Source organism: Bubalus bubalis, chromosome 3 (assembly GCF_019923935.1).
Source record: "Bubalus bubalis isolate 160015118507 breed Murrah chromosome 3, NDDB_SH_1, whole genome shotgun sequence".
Classification (NCBI taxonomy): Eukaryota; Metazoa; Chordata; class Mammalia; order Artiodactyla; family Bovidae; genus Bubalus; species Bubalus bubalis.
The window spans coordinates 25748602-25765888 of record NC_059159.1 but is presented as its reverse complement, the minus strand read 5'-3'; the positions used below and the strand labels follow the sequence as shown (position 1 = coordinate 25765888).

The following is a 17287-nucleotide window of genomic DNA, read 5'->3' as shown; positions in this document are numbered from 1 at the left end:
CTGGTCCCCAACTCAGTGTATACAGGATAGGAGAGCGGGAAAGTCCGCAGTCCTCTGTAACCTGTAACCGGGGCAAGGGTCCCAAGTAGCGGGGCGAAGTGACTGCGCCTGGAGGGCTGAGAGCACCCAGCCAGCCCAGCTTTGCGCACGTGGGAGAGGAACTGCTTTTCCCTGGGCGGGGTCAACCGAAGCCTGCCCTCGGGCTTAGGAGCGCAGAACAGAATGAGGGCTGGAGGTGGGAGTGCATTTTTGCAAGTCCCGGGGATCTGAGCTCTGGAGGCGGGGGTGGAGAAAGTCCATTGCCCTAGCACCTCCAGGTGTGTCGGTGGGACTTACGTAGAGCCCAGCAGCCGCTCTAATCAGGGTGCCCCCCACCCACGCTCCTCTGAAGGGATGCGCTACATCTTCACCCTCCTACCCTTCCCGGCGGCACCCAATCCCACCTTCGCTCGCGCTCCGGGAGCCTGTGGAGCAGCCGGGAGGCGTGGCCTACCGGCGGCCCGCCCCTTTGATGTGCTCTGACGCCGCTGTGATTGGACAACCGCTTGTGACGTGCGGAGACTGCGGTGGGCTCCGGTGCTGCGGCAGCCGCAGCGCCAGCCGCGGCTCCGGCTCCGGCTCCCCGGTATTTAAAGGGGACGCGGCGGCGGCCTGGGGGGATGGGGGGCAAGTGGAGGGGACGGCCCAGACGCATATCATCCACGGCCCCTCCAGACTGGAGGGACTCGTGAGAGCCGAAGCCCAGAAATCCGGGGGTGGATAAGACACCGCATCCCCTCCAATTCCCGTAAGCACCCCTTGCTCCATCCTGAGCCCAAATACCTCAGCTAGCCCGTGTCCCCCTACTCTTCACACTCCAAACTCAGCCGGGACAGACCTCTGCTGCCGCCGCTCCCCACGTGAGTCCTGGACTCGCCGAGGTAGGGGAAGGCTGGGATCCCAGCGTGGGGTGGGGGCTGCGCTGGGTCTAAGAGCGCTCCTTCACGCGCGTGTCCGTGGGGGAGTCGCTGGAGCAGAGGAATGAGTTCCTCTCCTACCCGAGGGACTAGGTGTCTGGCTATCGCTACATTCCCGACACAGACAAGGCGAAGGAATCCGTGCTTCCTTGCTCCCTGCCACCCACGAGTCCCCTGGGCTACCGAACTGTCCCCCCTCCACCACCCCCCGCCGCCCCGCACTGGAGCGAAGCACCGGCCAGCTGGGGGTGTGCCAGAGTGCCTGCTTTCCAGCCACCTCTAAAAATATCTCTCCCCAGACTCCACCGGCAGCTGCCACCTCCTTGTCCACTGAAGATCCCCTCCTAGCTTGTCTACCCAGGCAGGGAAACACAGAGGTGACTCCTGGTCCTATCTTTCTCACTGGCACCAGAGCTCCAGGACGTCAACCCAGCTGTCAGGACAACAAGCTTACAACCCAAGGGGAGTCTCCAGGGCAATAGAGGAAGTTCTGGCTGCAGTTTTCCCAAGAGGCAGCAGAGACCCTTGAATTCTAGTTCTAATCCTGATTCTGATGCTGTGTGACCCAGGATGTTAGCTTGACCTCTCTGGGCTTTTGTTTTTCTAATGCATTGCTAGTGGTGAAGGAAGGGACCAAGGAAGAAACCATGGTGAAGTTGGGAGTGCTGTCTGGGGGAGGTTGAGAATTCCAGCTTAGTGGTGGAAAGTGATTTCTAGTGATAGATACTAGGAGACCTAGTCTTGAGCAGAGGACTTGTTACTGTAGTATTTCTGGGATCCTTGCCCTTGCCACATCCTTATCCTGCAGTTTCTTGTGGAACACTGCCCTGTGGCCTCCAACCATCCATTCATGGGAATTTTCAAACTTTGTTTCCCCACCCCAAAGGTGTCCTCCCATCCTATTCCCATGGATATAATGTAACAGCACTTGCGTAAAAAGGTGCAGGGGTGCGAGGGGCCAGTGTGGAGGTGGGGGAAACACTGGTTTTAGGTACAACCAGAATATGGACTCCCTGCCAGCCCAATGAAACCCTTCTGTCCTCTGCTCTAGCCTGCTGGAAAAGCTCAGAGGTCCTGTCCCCCTTTCCTCTGAGGGACTCTATTTGGTGACCACAAGAGGATTCAATCACTCAGGAGAAAGTTTCCAGAGGTGAGTGACCTCTCTGAATGTCCCAAGAGCCAGATTTCAGCGGGGCCTGGGGTATCTCTGACTACTGTGGGGTAGGGGTGGGTGTTGCAGCATGGCCTTCTCAATTTCGACGGGAAGACCTCTAGGGACTAAAACAAGGGCAACTCACCAACAATAAACGTTTGTCTAATTTTCCTGAATACTAGTATTAGATGAAAAGAACCTAACTTTTGCTGAGAAGTTTTGAACATGATTAAAAACAAGTAGACTATTCCACCAAATTAAAAAAAAAAAGAATCAAGAGCAAAGAAATGAAATCTGGTCTCTGGGTGATTCCTGGAGACCCTTTTATCTTCATATCTGCCTGGCATGTGTCTGTCCATGTTTGCTTTTACAAGGGGTGTGGCATCCTTTGACCTTTCCTCTTTGGACTCACCTGTCCCCTGGGGGACATGTGATATCAGCCAGGATTCTGGAAGGCTGAAAGTCCATCTAGATGGGACCTGGGACAGCCCTCCCACCTCTAACCCCCCAAACATGCCCTTCCTTTACCTCACATGCCTCCCTCCTCTTCTCTCCCATATTTTTGACCTGTGTCTCCTCTCCCAATCCCTTCCCTCTTTTTGCCCACTGCCCCATTCAGCTTTGTCCACAACTAGATTCCTAGACTACAAATTCTTAGGGAAAAGGCTGAAATCCACATTGCATGTGTAGCCAGGGAGTGGGGACAGATGGGGTACCTCAAGATGGAGGGAGCCCTTCCTCTGACTGGTGCCCTGCTCCTGCGAAGTCCCCGTCTCTTTCTTGAGAAACGGTTGCTTCTCCTTGCTGTCCTGGGATGGTCTGGGGAGAGTCACCTTGACAAAGTCAGAGGGGTACCCAGTGTCACCCACTCTCACCACCAGAGGGCAGCAGCCAGCCAGCCCTTTGCTCCTTCCCCTGTCTAGTCTCCTGGCTCTCAGTAGCGGTCCAGATGTGTCCCAGCTGCATCTAGTCTCTCATTTAAACCCAGGGTGGAGGGGAGCAACTGGGACTTGTAGGTTTGAAGCAGCATTGGTGAAGCCCCCATGAAGCTAAATACTGTCCCCAAAGTCACATAGCAAAATCTGGCAGAAATTTCAACCTGACTCCTGGCGGACTGCCAGTCTCTAGAAGCACCAGGGAGTGAGACAGTCCTAGATCACCTGTGGTACCCAGGGGTCCTAGCCCTCCAGCTGCAGTGGATGCCCAGCCCTGGGCATCTGCCTCTTCCCTTTTGAGGACAGAGGGCAGGCAAGGGTGTGGCCAGGAGTGCACAAACCAGGCTTTGCCCCAAGGAAACATCGTAGCCTTGGACAAGTTATTTAATCTCTGAGTCCTCTTCATCTGCTGAATCCATGGAATTGTGATGAGCAAGGACAGAATGTGAGTGAAGCTGATTTGTAAACCATGATGTACCATACACAAGAAAGGGGCAATGAACATATAGAGAAAAAAACACTGGTCTCAGACTCTGAGATCTGGTTTTGAGATCTGTCTCTGCCATATATAGTGGGTGATGTTTGCACAAGTTGGTTACCCTTTCTAGGTCTTCAGTAATATCTGTAACCTCTCCAGCATCATGAAGGATTGTTAAGAGGATGCCTAGCAATGTCCCTGTGGTCCTTAGCTTATTTGATGGGCTGTTTTTACTGAGTGATTCCTGAGGCTCAGGAGAGGGGATAGGATCAGGTGGATGTTGGTGGTAGAAACACGACCACCTGACCGGGCACCCTCACACGGACCTTGTATGGTTGTCAGGAGCCCTGGACCGACGGCTGGAGGCCAACAATCCCTACAGGTGGTGCTCGGGGTGATGTACTGACAATGAGCGGGTGTTTTCCAGTTACTGGCCTCCGATGCCTGTCTAGGGTAAGTGGGTCCCTCCAGGGGTCTCTTAGGATGAAGCCTCAGCTCCATGTTCTCATCATGGGGTGGGAGGAGCCCTCTCCAGCCTCTTTTAAGCCTGCTGTCACCTCTATTAAGCCTCCACTAATCCCTGAAAGCTTCCATCCCAAGCGTGGGTCCCTGATGCTTTATATCCTCAACTCCAGGAATCCTGGGCCACTGAAACTCAGATGTTGGTGAGACCAGAGAGTGACTGTAGGCATGAAGTTGAAGGGACAATTCTGTTAGGGAGGCAGATAGCCAGGTTCAAATCCCAACTCAGAAGTTAGGAGCCTTGGACTTCCCTTTTACAGGATGTGCCAGGCCATGAACATCACAGGAATATTGGAAAGGGAGTTAGGAAGAAACCAGAAAGAGGAGTGGTTTTGTCTTAACTAATTGGGGTGGAAGGTTGAGAAGGAGAAAGACAGCACAGTGATACTCTGAAGCTGTGCAGTCTGCTTGCTGTCCCTCTGGGGCAGGGGCAAGCTGCAGAGGGCTTCTGCTCTCCACATGCTTGCCTTCATGCCCTCACCCTTGCCATGTTGCCCCGCATCCTCTCCCTTATCCCCCATTAACATGACCATCCCAAGGTCCTGACTTCCTGGAGCTCCCCACCCCCACTTTTCCTGTCCCTTCTGCCCTGTGCTCCCCTAGCATGACATCCTCCTCGCCCTCTTCTTCCCCACCCCTTCCTCATCCCCTCCACCCCAGCCATGCCCCACTACCTCGCCTTCTGCCTTCTCAGCCACTGCCGCTCTCTTTCCTCTTCCTTGCCCATCTCCCAGGTATGTCGTGGCCTGGTGCGGGAGGCTCCTACTTCCCCAAGTCCCACTGCTTCTCCTGCTGCCCGCTTGCTTCGGACTCTGGCAGAAACCCCATCCGCTGACAAGTTCCTCCCAGGGAATTGGCAAGTGATTAGTGATGAGCTGTCAGCACAGGGCCCTGAAACTCCCCAGAGAAGTTGTGTCCCATCCTTGGACCCCTGCCCAGTGCCGCCTGGCTAGAAGCAGCTCACAGAGCCTGCCTGGATTTTGGGTGGTCAGTCCACCTACCTGGTTCCTCCAAGAGCTAAAATCCAGTTCTCTGGCCAATGCAGAAGCCCAGGCACCTCACTCTCCAGGTCTGGCACTGATTGCCCACATGCCTTGGGTAGTGCCATCAAGTCTTCCCTGGCTTCTACTATCCATCACAGTCCTACAAGCCATCAGCTCTACATGGCTGAAAAGGGGAATGACAGATCTGCTCCAGTTGAATGAATGAATGAATGGTTTCCCTTGACTATGTTAGGGAAGAGGAGTGGAGAGTCCCTCCCACCTTCCCTGTGTCCACCACCAACAAGGGGTCATTGGAAGTCTCTAGAATGATCTAGTCCAGAAACCTTCCCAACGGAGTGACTCCTTGGAAGCTGCTCTTCCATTCTTCCACTCTCCTGAACTTTGGTTAAGCCTCCATGGCCCCAGATGAGAGTAGAAGAAAGGTGCCAAAGAAGCCCTTCAGGGTTCAGGAGGATGGTCCCCTGAGGATAAACCCCAGAGCAGTTAACACAGAAGTGCAAGAGGGTGGACAGGGAAGGCAGGGGTGGGGACGTCGGTGTTGCTTAACCAGCTTAACCAGCCTTGGGTCCTCCTCAGGTCTTCGATGTGCCAGCATCTCTGGCCGTGGCCCGCTAACCTGCCTCTCCTGGGCCGGCTCCTGCCGCGCCCCCTCTCGCTTGCTCCCTCCTCCTCCTGCTCCTCTCTCCCCTGCTCCCAGGACGGCGGGATGGCTGCGCAGGGCTCGCCTCGCTTCCTCCTGACCTTCGACTTTGATGAGACTATCGTGGACGAAAACAGCGACGACTCCATCGTGCGCACAGCGCCGGGCCAGCGGCTCCCGGAAAGCCTGCGTGCCACCTACCGCGAGGGCTTCTACAACGAGTACATGCAGAGCGTCTTCCAGTACCTGGGCGACCAGGGCGTGCGGCCGCGAGACCTGCGTGCCGTCTACGAGTCCATCCCGCTGTCGCCCGGCATGGGCGAACTGCTGCAGTTTGTGGCCAAACAGGGTTCCTGTTTTGAGGTTATTCTCATTTCAGACGCCAACACCTTTGGCGTGGAGAGCGCGCTGCGCGCCGCCGGCCACCAAGGCCTGTTCCGCCGCATCTTCAGCAACCCTTCCGGGCCCGACGCTCGGGGGCTGCTGGCGCTGCGGCCCTTCCACTCACACAGCTGCGCGCGCTGCCCCGCCAACATGTGCAAGCACAAGGTGCTCAGCGACTACCTGCGCGAGCGGGCCCACGACGGCGTACACTTCGAGCGCCTTTTCTACGTGGGCGACGGCGCCAACGACTTCTGTCCCATGGGGCTGCTGGCCGCTGGCGATGTGGCCTTCCCTCGCCGCGGCTACCCCATGCACCGCCTTATCCAGGAGGCACAGAAGGCTGAGCCCAGCTCCTTCCGCGCCAGCGTGGTACCCTGGGAAAATGCCACCGAAGTGCGCCTCCATCTGCAACAGGTGCTGAAGACGTGCTGAGGACGCGGCCTGCAGGGGGCGCCCGGCGGGAAGGGGGCCAGGGGGCTGGGGACAGGGAAAGACAAACCTAGTTTTATTATTCCCTTTCCCTTTCGTTTTGGTGGGTCCCTCTGGGAATTTCCGGAATCCGGAGCTTGTCCATTTGGGGGCTGGAGGAGAGAGTTCGGAGCTGTCCCCATCTATGCAGTTAACCCAGCTTGGCTGTCTCCCCCAGTTCCGCTGCAAGCGAATTCTGGAGTTTGGCCCCGCCAGGGTGGTGCGCAGACCCAAGCAGGCAGCAGTGTTTTCCAAAAACCTTGCCCCCTCCCAACTGGGAGGAAAGGGTTGCCTGGCAGGGTAGAGAAGGAACATCTCCCACTGTGTTTCATTAACTGTTGCCTTGGGCCTCATGACTTCCTTCCCCTAGACTTCTGTCAGGGGTACACGGGTCCTGAAATTCCTCCCCCCGTCCCTTCAGCCCCGGACTCCCCGCGGAGAGATGGTGCTCTCCACGGACGCCAGTCTCAGGCCTAGGTCTTGCTTTACCTTCTGTGACCCTACACTACACTCCTGCCTCCCCCCACGCACGCTTGTCAGCGTTCCCACAGGAAGAAATGCCAGAGGGAACAATCGCCTCCTGGTGGTGGAATGAGGTAGCACACTGTCCAGGGCTCGGGTCCGGCCAGCCAGGGACCTCAGAGAACGCGACGACGTCTCCTCCTCGCTCCCAGCCTCTTCTATGCAGCAAGAAACCAGGGACTTAACCAAAGTCGCCCCGCCGACTGGATCCTCTGAACCCCTCCCCTCCCGTATCGAACAGAAAGCCATGATGTTTTAAAGCAGGGCCACTGAAACCCAACCCCCTCCTCTTTTGGTGTTTCAGAGCTATAAAGGAGGTAAAGGGGCAGAGGTGACTGAGATCTCTCGTGCCGCAGTCTGAGGGATGAGGGTGAGATGATCTCTCAGAAAGCCCCACTTAAGTGAGGGAGCTGGACCCCACTCTTGGAGGAATGTCCAGTTTGGGGAACCAAGACTGAATTCATAAAGCAAGGAACAGGCAAAAGAGCAGGGTGCAGCCTGTCTTCACAGAAAGGCACAAGGGTCTCATGGAGAGGGCTCAAGTAGGGAGGAGATGGGAGATATTCCTGCTTAGGGCAGGCAAAGGGACTCAGTCAGCGGGAGCCTAAAAACCGGGTTACCTTTCAATCTTTCAGCACACCCCGCACCGCACCCTGCAGGGCAATCATCAAGAGGTCACCAGTTTTATTCCAAGTTGGCACTTGCAGCTGGAGACCCTGTCTTGCATGGTCCAAGGGTCTCCTGTGGATAAGATCACCAAACACCTTGGCTTCCAGTTCTTTCCTGTCTCTAGCAGGCTTCTGGGTACCTCTCCCAGGACCCCCTCCCACTGCAGTGGGGGGAAGGGACAGACAACAGTTAACAGCCCAGAGGTGTGCAAGCCTGTCCAGTCTTGAGTGAAGCTGGCTTTGGTGTGGGACTCAGGCTCACTCAAGGCAGTGCTTGAATAGCATCGCAGAGACCAGGCTGTCAGCTGATGGGCTCCACATAGTTCCCAGGGAAGAATCCAGACCCCTCGGAGCAGACACCCTCACACCATCCGTCAGAGTAGCGGCGGGTGATGCAGATAACTGTGCCCTCAGAGAAGGAGAGCTCGTTGTCCTTCTGGCGGGTGTATGGGTACAGTGTCACCACTGGAGGGAGAGAGGGGAGGGTGCCGTGAGATGTGCCTCCTGCTGCACCCTGGGATGCTGGGGCCCACACCCTGAACTCTAGAGAGCACCATGGGGACTTGGGCAGGAGATGCCTTCTACCAAGCCCTGGGCTCCTCCTCAGCTGAGCTAATACTCAATATCAGGCCAGCTGCTTTTCTGTGTGGGTGTGTGGGGAATAACAGGGTCACACCTTTGCAAATGGAAGGGAGAATGGCTCTGGGCTAGAAAAGTGGGGGGAAACCTGACCCCACAATCTGTTGCCCTTCAGTCCCAGGACTCAAGTACCTTTCTCCAAGTATGCGTCAGGGACCCAGCTGGGCTCTTCGGACCCAAAGCCTGGTGGGGGTGGAGGTGGCAGCTCCAGATCATCTACATCCAGGGGTGGAGGAGGGGGCAGGTCGAGGGGCATGGGCAGCTCTGGGGCTGGGAGAGAAGCAGAAAGGCTGCAAGTGTGACACAGGCAACCCCATCCACTCCAAGAAACTTCACTGTTGGAGAGCAGGGCCCTGGGATCTACCCATTCGATGTACTCTGCCTGCAGCCCTTGTTCATCCTGCTCCTCCCACAGTGCCTCTAGCGGGTGGTAGGTGCTCAGTAAACAGCAATGTTGAACAGTGTAGGGTGATCAGACTCTGCCACTTGGCTGGGCAAGCCTTGAGCAAGTCACTTAATTTAACTTCACAGGCTCAGTTTCTTCATCTGTTGAATGGGAGTGTGAAGATCCTAAGCAGTCAAATTTAAGCAAGAAAATGGATGAGAAGCTTTGACTTGGTAAAAAGCAGGGGCTAAATTATGTTAGCCTGCTTCTTCTGCTTTCTTCCTGTCACTCCTACCTTGGACAAAGTATTCACTGACATAGGCCCAGTTGGATCCAACTGGGGTGAGGTGGGGTGGGAAGTCTCGAGAGGTGAGAAAACAACCCCAAACGTTGAGATAGGAGGAGGAGGCAGGGCTCCTTACCCGGTGGGGGCAAAGACAGTTTCTCCAACGAAGGGGGTAGCAGGAAGAACTCAGGGGCAGCAGGTGGTGGGGGTGGGGGTGGGGGGGCTGCCTGCCCCTTGGTCATGGAGACCCCACCGACACCTTCGGCGCTGCTGAAGACCAGAGAGAAAGGGGCTTTGCTAGGTTGGGGGACAACTTCCTAACTCAGTACCCAAGCTGACCCCGCCCCTTCAATCACAAGCTCCGCCCTTATGGTCCGCAGTCTTAATCCACCTTCATGACCACCCCCAACCTAAAACCTGTGGGGGAAAAAAAATAAAACCTGTGGGGCTCACCCGGCTGAGGCCAGTGAGGAGGCAGAGGAGGCGGCGGAGAGTCTGCCGTCGGGCACCACGGGGGGCTGCACGGGTTCGGGAATCCGGGGCGCTCTCCTGGGGTGGGGAGATAGGAGGGGTGAAGTGACGTCGAGGGGGAAGCCAGCAGGCGAGCAGGGGTTCGGGGTGAGAAGAGGCAGTTGTCGGAGGAGGAAGTTTGGCGCCTGGCATGAAGGGACGGGAGGTGGGGAGTAGTTTCTGGTTGAGGGGAGGGAGAGGAGAGGGTGCAGGTTACGATTGTGGGAGACCTCACCCTAGGGTGGCGGAGGCGGGAGTAGCAGGCGCCTTGATGCTCTTACGAGACAAGGTCCCAGTCCGCGACAGCTGCGTGCTCAGATCCTGCGGGGGGGAGCAGGGGGCGGGGGCTGACACCCACAGGGGCCTGCAACAGCGCCCCTCCATCCCAGAGAGGAAACGGGGGAGGGGCAGACGAGAACTGGGAGAGTGGGGAGGAGGGAGAGCAAGTTCCGACTTCCACTTCCCAGCCTGCTCTCCCACGCCACCCCTCTCAGTCTTGCCCTTGGCAGACCGGGCCTTAAATCTGCCATAGGCTCAGGCAGACAGGATCTGAAGGCCACTTCCTCTTGCAGGGCCTCAGCAGCTGAGCCCCATTCTCACCCAAAGCCTCTGAGCGCTTAGCTTTGTGGGCCTTAACTCTGAGAAACCCCAACTCCAGCCCACAGCTGAGGAGGTAGAGGCTGAGGTAGAAACCTCCCACCTGTCATTTTCACAGGCCTGAGGAACTGGCTTTGGGGAGTTCAGGGCAGAGAGGAGCAGAATGTACAGAGAGTACAAGTGACAAGCTGTGAACTCATGTGCAAGAGAGCACTTCAGTTGGTGAAGGAGTTTCCCCAAGAATAGGTACATGAGGAATGATGTCCTCTGCTATCCTCCCCTGGAGACAAGATAAAAGGGACTTGAACTCAGGCATAAAGAATTTAGGTTGGATAAAAGGAAGAACTTACTGGTAAGAGGGCCTAGCGACTGAAGGAGGGAGTGTGATTTCTGTTTTGGAGGGAGATGTTGTGTTAAGGAAATCAAGGGGCTGTTTAGATACAGGAGAGCAGCCAATCTAATCTGGAATGTTGACGTGTGGGGACAAGAAATGGATAAAATGGGATTAAGGGTGTGTCCTCTCCCACCTCACAGAAGGAGGTGGGCTGTGAAGAAAATGCCAGTCTTCAGCATGTCCTCATTTGAGTGCCTGCATCCCCCGCCCTCCCCACCCAACAGCAACTCTGGGTGACTGTTCAGCACAGTGACCTCAAACCTCCAGACAGAGGAAGTTGCTGTTCTCATGTGGCTGGGGAACCATTCTCATGCACCCTGACATCTTCCCTCTCCGCTCTTCCCCTTCACACACACACACACCCATCCTGTACCCACAAGTTTGTATGTGTGAGCCCAGGTGGCATTGTCAGCAGGTCTTGTGATAAGGGTAAAGGTCAGTTATTAAGAGAAAGGTCGTGATGAATTTTAAAGGAAGAAGATGGGCCCCCTCTCCTATAAGGGGGCCCCATGGGGAGCAGCAGAGCCACTTAGGGCGATGGCTTCAGGGAATGAGGAAGGAAAGGGGCTGCAGGGTGGGACAAGAACATGGTCCTGGAAGAGAACTGAGGCTCTAGAGCGAAGGGAGCCATGAGGCAGAAGAGGCTGGGGGCACTTCCCTGGTGGTCCAGTGGTTAGGGCTCTGTGCTTCCGCTGCATGGGGCATGGACTGGGGAAACAAAATCCCCATGAGGTATGGCCTTAAAAAAACAGAGGCTGTGCTGTGGAGAAAGAGGAGGGGCCCCTCTCTCTACCTTGATCCCATGGCCAATGTCATCCAGGCAACTGAAGTTGAGGGGTCTCCTGTAGTAGGGCGTGAGGTGAGGCAGGCTCTCAGGGGCGATGATCTTCTGGCCGGGAGGCAGCCGCTGGACAGTGGCTAAGGTGCCGATCTCCCTTCGGGCCACTTTCTCCATATGCATGTTCACCATCTGTGTGACAGAGTTGGAGGTGACGATGCTCTTTCCCTTAAGACTTTGGGGAGGGGGAGAGGCCATGGGAGGCAGCGAGGTGCCCAGAAAGAGTGAGTTTTGTCCCTGAGGTCACACAGCATTTGGGTAAAGAGTTGCCAGGAGAGGATGGAGCCACTTTGGAGCAACTTCCAGTGGAAGAGAACAAGAGTTATTATTAGCTGAGCAGGAACCAGAGGAAAAGAGAAAACACAGCATCCTTAAGGGGTGCTGGGAAGAGACTGGGCCAGCTTGGGAGCAGAGGGAGATAACATGGAGGTGGCTGAGCATCATGGCTGAACCAGCTCTCCCTCTTGCTGCTAAGTCACATCAGTCGCGTCCGACTCTGTGCGACCCCATAGACGGCAGCCCACCAGGCTCCCCCGTCCCTGGAATTCTCCAGGCAAGAATACTGGAGTGGGTTGCCTTGGGGGACAATATAAGCAAATCAACTTCCTCTTGGAATGTTCTTTGGAGAAACCTACATCTCTGAGAGGGTGGGAACTTCAATCTGCTGGGGTGAGAGAAAAAGACACACTCACACTGAACATGTGAGTGATGCGCAGGCCAGGCTGATGCATGTGGTTTATGGGGTAATTCCTCGGCCAAGGATTCGGGAAGGAAGGAGGAGGGTGTATATGCGAGATGGGGTGGGGCACTGTGTGGTGGTGGCAGGGCTTCCAGGGCTGAGAATGACCTTGCCAAGCAAGCAGTCTGACTTCGGGATATTTATAAAGTCACCGCCTGTGTTTAGATGAAAACAGGGTCCGCTTGCCTCTTTTCTATGCTATGTAGCCACTGTGAAGGGGAGAGCCTGCTTTCTATCATGTAGGAAGGAATTCAGAAAGAGTTCTGCCATCGGGGAATTCCTGGTCCGAAGAGGGCAACAAGGCCCACCCCTGAGACACATGGAAGCTCAAAAAGCTTGGCAAGTGCCAACTTTCTGGGATAGAGGTGGGTGTTTGGATGTAGAGGAAGGCAGGAAAGAACTTTTGCTGCAGAAGATGTCCGGGTGGGGCTGAAGAGTTAGGGGCTGAGGCGAGCAGCTTTCCCCCAGCTCTTACCTGGCCCAGTGTGCTCACTCGGGCTTCCACCCGCCTCAGGGCGGCCGCCTGAAGATCCAGCATCCGCAGGGTGTGTCCAGCCAGGTTGCCCACCTGGTAGGCCACGCTGGCCAGGGCCTGGGTGGTGAAAGCCATGGTCTCCTCCAGTGCTTTTCGCTTGTCCGTGGCCTGAAATACACACAGCCCTGGCATGTTCCACTGGGTCCTTGGCTGTGGGCTGGGATGCGATAGGGTATGAAGATGGGGGCTGAGTTGGGAGAAAGCGGTTACCGTCAGATGTTTGAGGAGGTTTCTGTAAGAATGATGCGGTAAGAAGGACTCAAGGGGTATTAGGAAAGTGACTCTGCAGCCCTGGGAACTGGGTCCAAGGGGAGGTAAAGATACCCTTCTCAGATAGTCACACTGAGGATTAGCCCTACCACCCTCCTGAAGATATTTTTTTAGGGGGGATCATAAATGGTGAACAGTAGAAAGGAAAGAGGAAGTCAACACTGGCTGGAAAAGATATTATTGGACTTGAAAACCAAACAACCAACCTCAGGCCCTCATCCCAGACCTTCTAACCAGAATCCCCTGGGCATGTGGCCAATGAATCTGTACCTTTAAAAGCTTCTTAGGTAACTCCTGAGCTCCTGGCTTAGCTCTGGTCTGCAAGGCGGTGTTTGGGAACCAATAATTTGGTCCATTTTATTGATAAGAAACTGAAGCCCAGAAGGGGTAGAATAAAGCAACTTCTAACTGTAGCCTATATTGTGAAAGTGTTAGTTGCTCAGTTGTGTCTGACTCTTTGTGACCCCATGGACTGTAGCCCACCAGGCTTCTCTGTGGAATTTTCCAGGCAAGAATACTGGAGTGGGTCGCCATTCCCTTCTCCAGGGAATCTTCCTGACCCAGGAATCAAACCCAGGCCTCCCACATTGCAGGCAGATTCTTTACTGTCTGAGCCACCAGGGAAGTGTAGCCTGTATAACCGGGGCCAGTATAGGGTCCCACAAGGCTAGCTCCTGTTTTTCTCCTCACCCTCATCCCCTTCCTCTCTCCCGCTCACTCATGGTCCTCCAGCCACATTGGCTATTGGGTCTCAGTTCCTAATCAAGCTGAGATTGCTTGTACCTCAGGGCCTTTGCACTTGTTATACTTCAGGTCTTCAGAGACACTTGCCTGATCACCCCAAGATCTCCTCTAGCCCACCTCTGTATTGACTCTGTATTAGATTTACTGTTTTCTTCGTAGAACTTAGTACCATCTGAAATTTTTTATCTATGTACTTCATTATGTATCCCCCCACACACACATCCACACACACTAGAATGTAAGCCCTAAGAGGGAAGGGAGCTCATCTGTTTTATTCTGTATCCTATCCTGGAATAGTTAGTGCCAAACATACAGATGAAACTTGATGAATATGCATTTGTGAATTAATCAGTGGGTTGAATGCAAACACAAACACTTGCTGGCCATGTCCCTACTGCCTGCCAGGCACTGTGCCCGGTGCTGGCTAGGGCCACACTTCCAGGCAGTGGTGGTGGGGTGGGCAGGGAGTGTCTGAAGACTGCAGAGGGTTTACTTCTCTAGTCATTTGGTTCCCCAGGCAGCTTCCTCATCTCAGGCTGGGACACGAGGGTAGGGGCCAATCCAGGGCAAGTCTAGGGAGAGACCAGCAGACTGATCAGTAAGGCTGCACCCTGAGGTCTCCTTGTTAAGGGCCTTCAGTTGATCCTCGGGGCCCATAGTGGAGAACAGACCTAGAACCTATCTAAGCAGGGTGCTCAAAGAGACCTGGGAGCATCTAGTGTAGCCTCAATGAAACTTGAACCAAGGGGTAGGCCCAGAACCTTCTCCCCTCAGGTGCTTCTCCATGCCTTTCTGTTCCAAAGAGGCTAAGAACTGCTTATTTGCATCCAATTTACATCTCATCAACATACATAACTGAGTGCCTTGGAAAGGCAAAGAGATCAACCCAGAAAGAACAACAGGTCTAATTCTAGCTCAAGACTGTCCTTGAGTAGATGAGGAAATGAAGGCCCAGAATGGAGCAGTGACTACTCTGTATTAGCTGGCCTCTCTTGTACTCACCCCTCCCTGGACTGGCATGTGGAATTCATCACTGGATTTTTCCTGTCAGTCCAAACAGGAAACATGTCTGCTTGGGCCCAGCTCTGTGGGGACAGAGCCTGGATGCCTACCGACCCCTGGCTTTGGTCTTAACCCAAAGTCAGGTCTAGAGAAACAAAGGTCTGGGATCCATCTTCATGGCTGACTGCTTATTCATCATGCAAATTACCCTGTCTACAAACTCAATGGACCCTGACAGAGAACTCTGCAGTTGACCCTAGCTTGTCCTCCCCCATTCCCCAAGGGCTTCCTGACACCTGCTTGAGATGGAGGGGGTGGTGTGAGGAAGGAGGGGAGATCGTGGGAACCAGGTCTTATTTAAGACCAGTTTTGAGAAGTCATCCAAATCCTTCCTAGGCATTTGCTCCTCAGAAAACCCTCGGAGAAGCCAGGGAAGGTAACTGGTTCTGTGGTCTAGTAGTGTTCTGCATGAAGGAAGCTGAAATCCAAGGATTCTGACCTGGGTCAGGGTTTCTGATGCCCTGAGGGTTTTTGCAAGGGCTGCTTCACCTCAGTAGAATTAACTTTGAATATCTATATTTGTCTTTCATCCATCTGATGAAAGATGATGATGATAGTAACACCTGCCATTTATCCTGCCTTCTTAAGGGAGAAACACTGGGCTAAATGTGCTGATACATTATTACGTTTAACCCATGTGACCACTGTGATAAAAGGTATAAGAATCACAAGGGAAACTTGTCCCATGTCCAGGAGCTGGACATTGGACTCCGGTCTTTCTGACCTCAAATTCTGTGTGCACCCCATATGTGCAAATGAGAACCCATCCAGAAATGCTTTGAGATGTGCAGAAGTTATTAAAGGAATGGGAAGGAGGGCCTCCATCCTAGTCCATAGGAGGAGCTTGCCTTCCAGTGCTGGGGGAATGTAGCTAGTTCACAAGCCACATTCCAGCTCAGTTTCAGTACCCACAGTCACTCAGGATCTACAGTGGGAATAGCATTTTCAACTAGAGGTTTGGGGGGGAATGCTCTGGAGTCAAAGTTGCTTGTTCAAATCCGGGTTCTACCATTAGCTTGGAGACCCTGGGAATGTAAGTTAACTTTTCAGAAGCTCAGCCTCCTGGTTGTGAAGTGGGAGTGGTCCTCACCTCACAGACTGGGGTGAGGACTGAAGGGGGCAATGAAGGCAGTTCAGGTGCAAAGCACTTTAACTGCTGTTACCATGATCTTTCTTTAATCTGCCATTTTCTCATAAACATTTTCTCCTTTTATTTTTATTTTTTTTCAACACTCACTCCTACGGAGCTGGGAGGTCCCAGTGCAAATAAACTTGTCTTAAAATCATACCCAGCATATCAGGGAGGGAAAGGCAGAGAGGAAAGGGTTCAGCTTCAGAAGTCAAGGCTAGGCTGATGCCCAGGTCTGCCATTGCCAAGCCATGTGACCTTGGACAAGTCACCTTGCCTCCCTGAATTGCTGTCTCTTCATCTATGAAACAGGAATAATGATACTGTCTCACAAGGCCGTTATAAAGGCTGTCCTTTTCTGTTCATCCAAGCACCTACTCTACGTCCTGGGACAACCCCACAATTTAGAAAACTGTTCTAAAATGCCACTCTCCTTGCATTTTGCTGGTAGTCGGCTGCATGCAGTCATATTGTCCATCCCCCTGCCTCTGAGTCAAACTCCATCTCTTTAACCCAACATAGGGTGACATCTCTCAGCTCTCCCTCAGCTATCAGGGACAGAGTTTTCTCTCATCCATCTCAAGTTCAAGACAATGTTTGGGAAGTTCTTCTGAAGTCTCACCTAGAGCCAGCGTGAATATGGAATGATGGCACCAACAGCTGTGTGAGGACAAGTCTTTAGACCTCTGGATCTGAGTGGGACGTTCGGAAGGAGAGGAGCCTGGGGGGAGGCCTATAGCAGGACGGGGTAGCACTGCCTTCCCTGGGCATCTCTGAGGCTCTGGGAAAGAGGAGTACAGGAGGGCCCGGGAGCACACGTCAGCATGAGAATTTAAGGGTCTGGGATGAAGCCGGCCTGGAGTGGGAGGATAGCTCAGCCAACGCCCAGGCCAAGCACCTGTCAGGATGGGCTCTGGGCCCCTGGAGGGGCTGGGTGCCAGGCCTGCACCCACTCTGCTTACCTGCACGTAGTTGTCCTCGCAGTAGTCTGCCACTCGCAGCAGGGAGCTGTGGTTGCCCCTCAGGGCCTCCCGGCCCGTGGGGATCTCAAACTCCTGCAGTTGCTGTAGCTCTGCCATGGCCCCTGGCCTCTGCCCGGCTCCCCGGGGAGCCTGCCGGTTTTGCACCTCACTCTGCCCTTGATTGGTCGCTCTGCCTTCCCTCCCTCTCACTGCTTTTGGTTTCCTCTGTGTGAGACCCAAACCTGCTAGCAAGGGCAGGCATGCTATGAGGGGACAAGAGGAAGTTAGTCCCCACTCCCTGGGCCTGTGCCACTTTGTCTCCTGCCCAGAGGAAGGGAGAAAAGGGGGGGCTCCTTTGGGGGCCCAGCCCCCCAATCCCTCCTAGCAGAGGAAGCCAAGGTCGGGGCGGCTGTGATTGCTCCCTGGGCCTGGAGAGGAAGCTGCGGGGGGGCTGGGGTGGGAGACAG

The 17287-nt window shown here is 54.6% G+C and overlaps 2 protein-coding genes across 10 annotated transcripts; one reads left to right on the top strand and one right to left on the bottom strand.

Annotated features, from left to right (window-relative positions):
* Nucleotides 1–311: 311 nt before the first annotated feature.
* PHOSPHO1 (phosphoethanolamine/phosphocholine phosphatase 1) lies at nt 312–7390 on the top strand. Of its 9 annotated transcripts, none has more exons than XM_044939080.2 (5): nt 312–625; nt 2008–2106; nt 3865–3975; nt 4779–4900; nt 5625–7390. In XM_044939080.2, exons 3-5 carry the CDS (start codon nt 3931–3933, stop codon nt 6502–6504), a joined length of 1047 nt encoding a protein of 348 aa, XP_044795015.1. In that variant the 5' UTR covers nt 312–625; nt 2008–2106; nt 3865–3930; the 3' UTR covers nt 6505–7390. The 9 variants fall into 9 exon arrangements, with proteins under 9 accessions (XP_044795015.1, XP_044795013.1, XP_044795014.1 ...); XM_044939078.2 differs by lacking the exon at nt 312–625 and adding an exon at nt 634–787; XM_044939079.2 differs by lacking the exon at nt 312–625 and adding an exon at nt 634–899.
* A 339-nt stretch (nt 7391–7729) lies between these two features.
* ABI3 (ABI family member 3) lies at nt 7730–17251 on the bottom strand. The gene is made up of 8 exons (XM_025280306.3): nt 16821–17251; nt 12594–12761; nt 11335–11511; nt 9786–9871; nt 9494–9589; nt 9177–9310; nt 8502–8639; nt 7730–8195 (listed from the first exon to the last, which is right to left on the bottom strand). The coding sequence occupies exons 1-8, from the start codon at nt 16935–16937 to the stop codon at nt 8032–8034; spliced, it is 1080 nt and encodes a 359-aa protein (XP_025136091.1). The 5' UTR covers nt 16938–17251; the 3' UTR covers nt 7730–8031.
* Between the last annotated feature and the right edge of the window lie 36 nt (nt 17252–17287).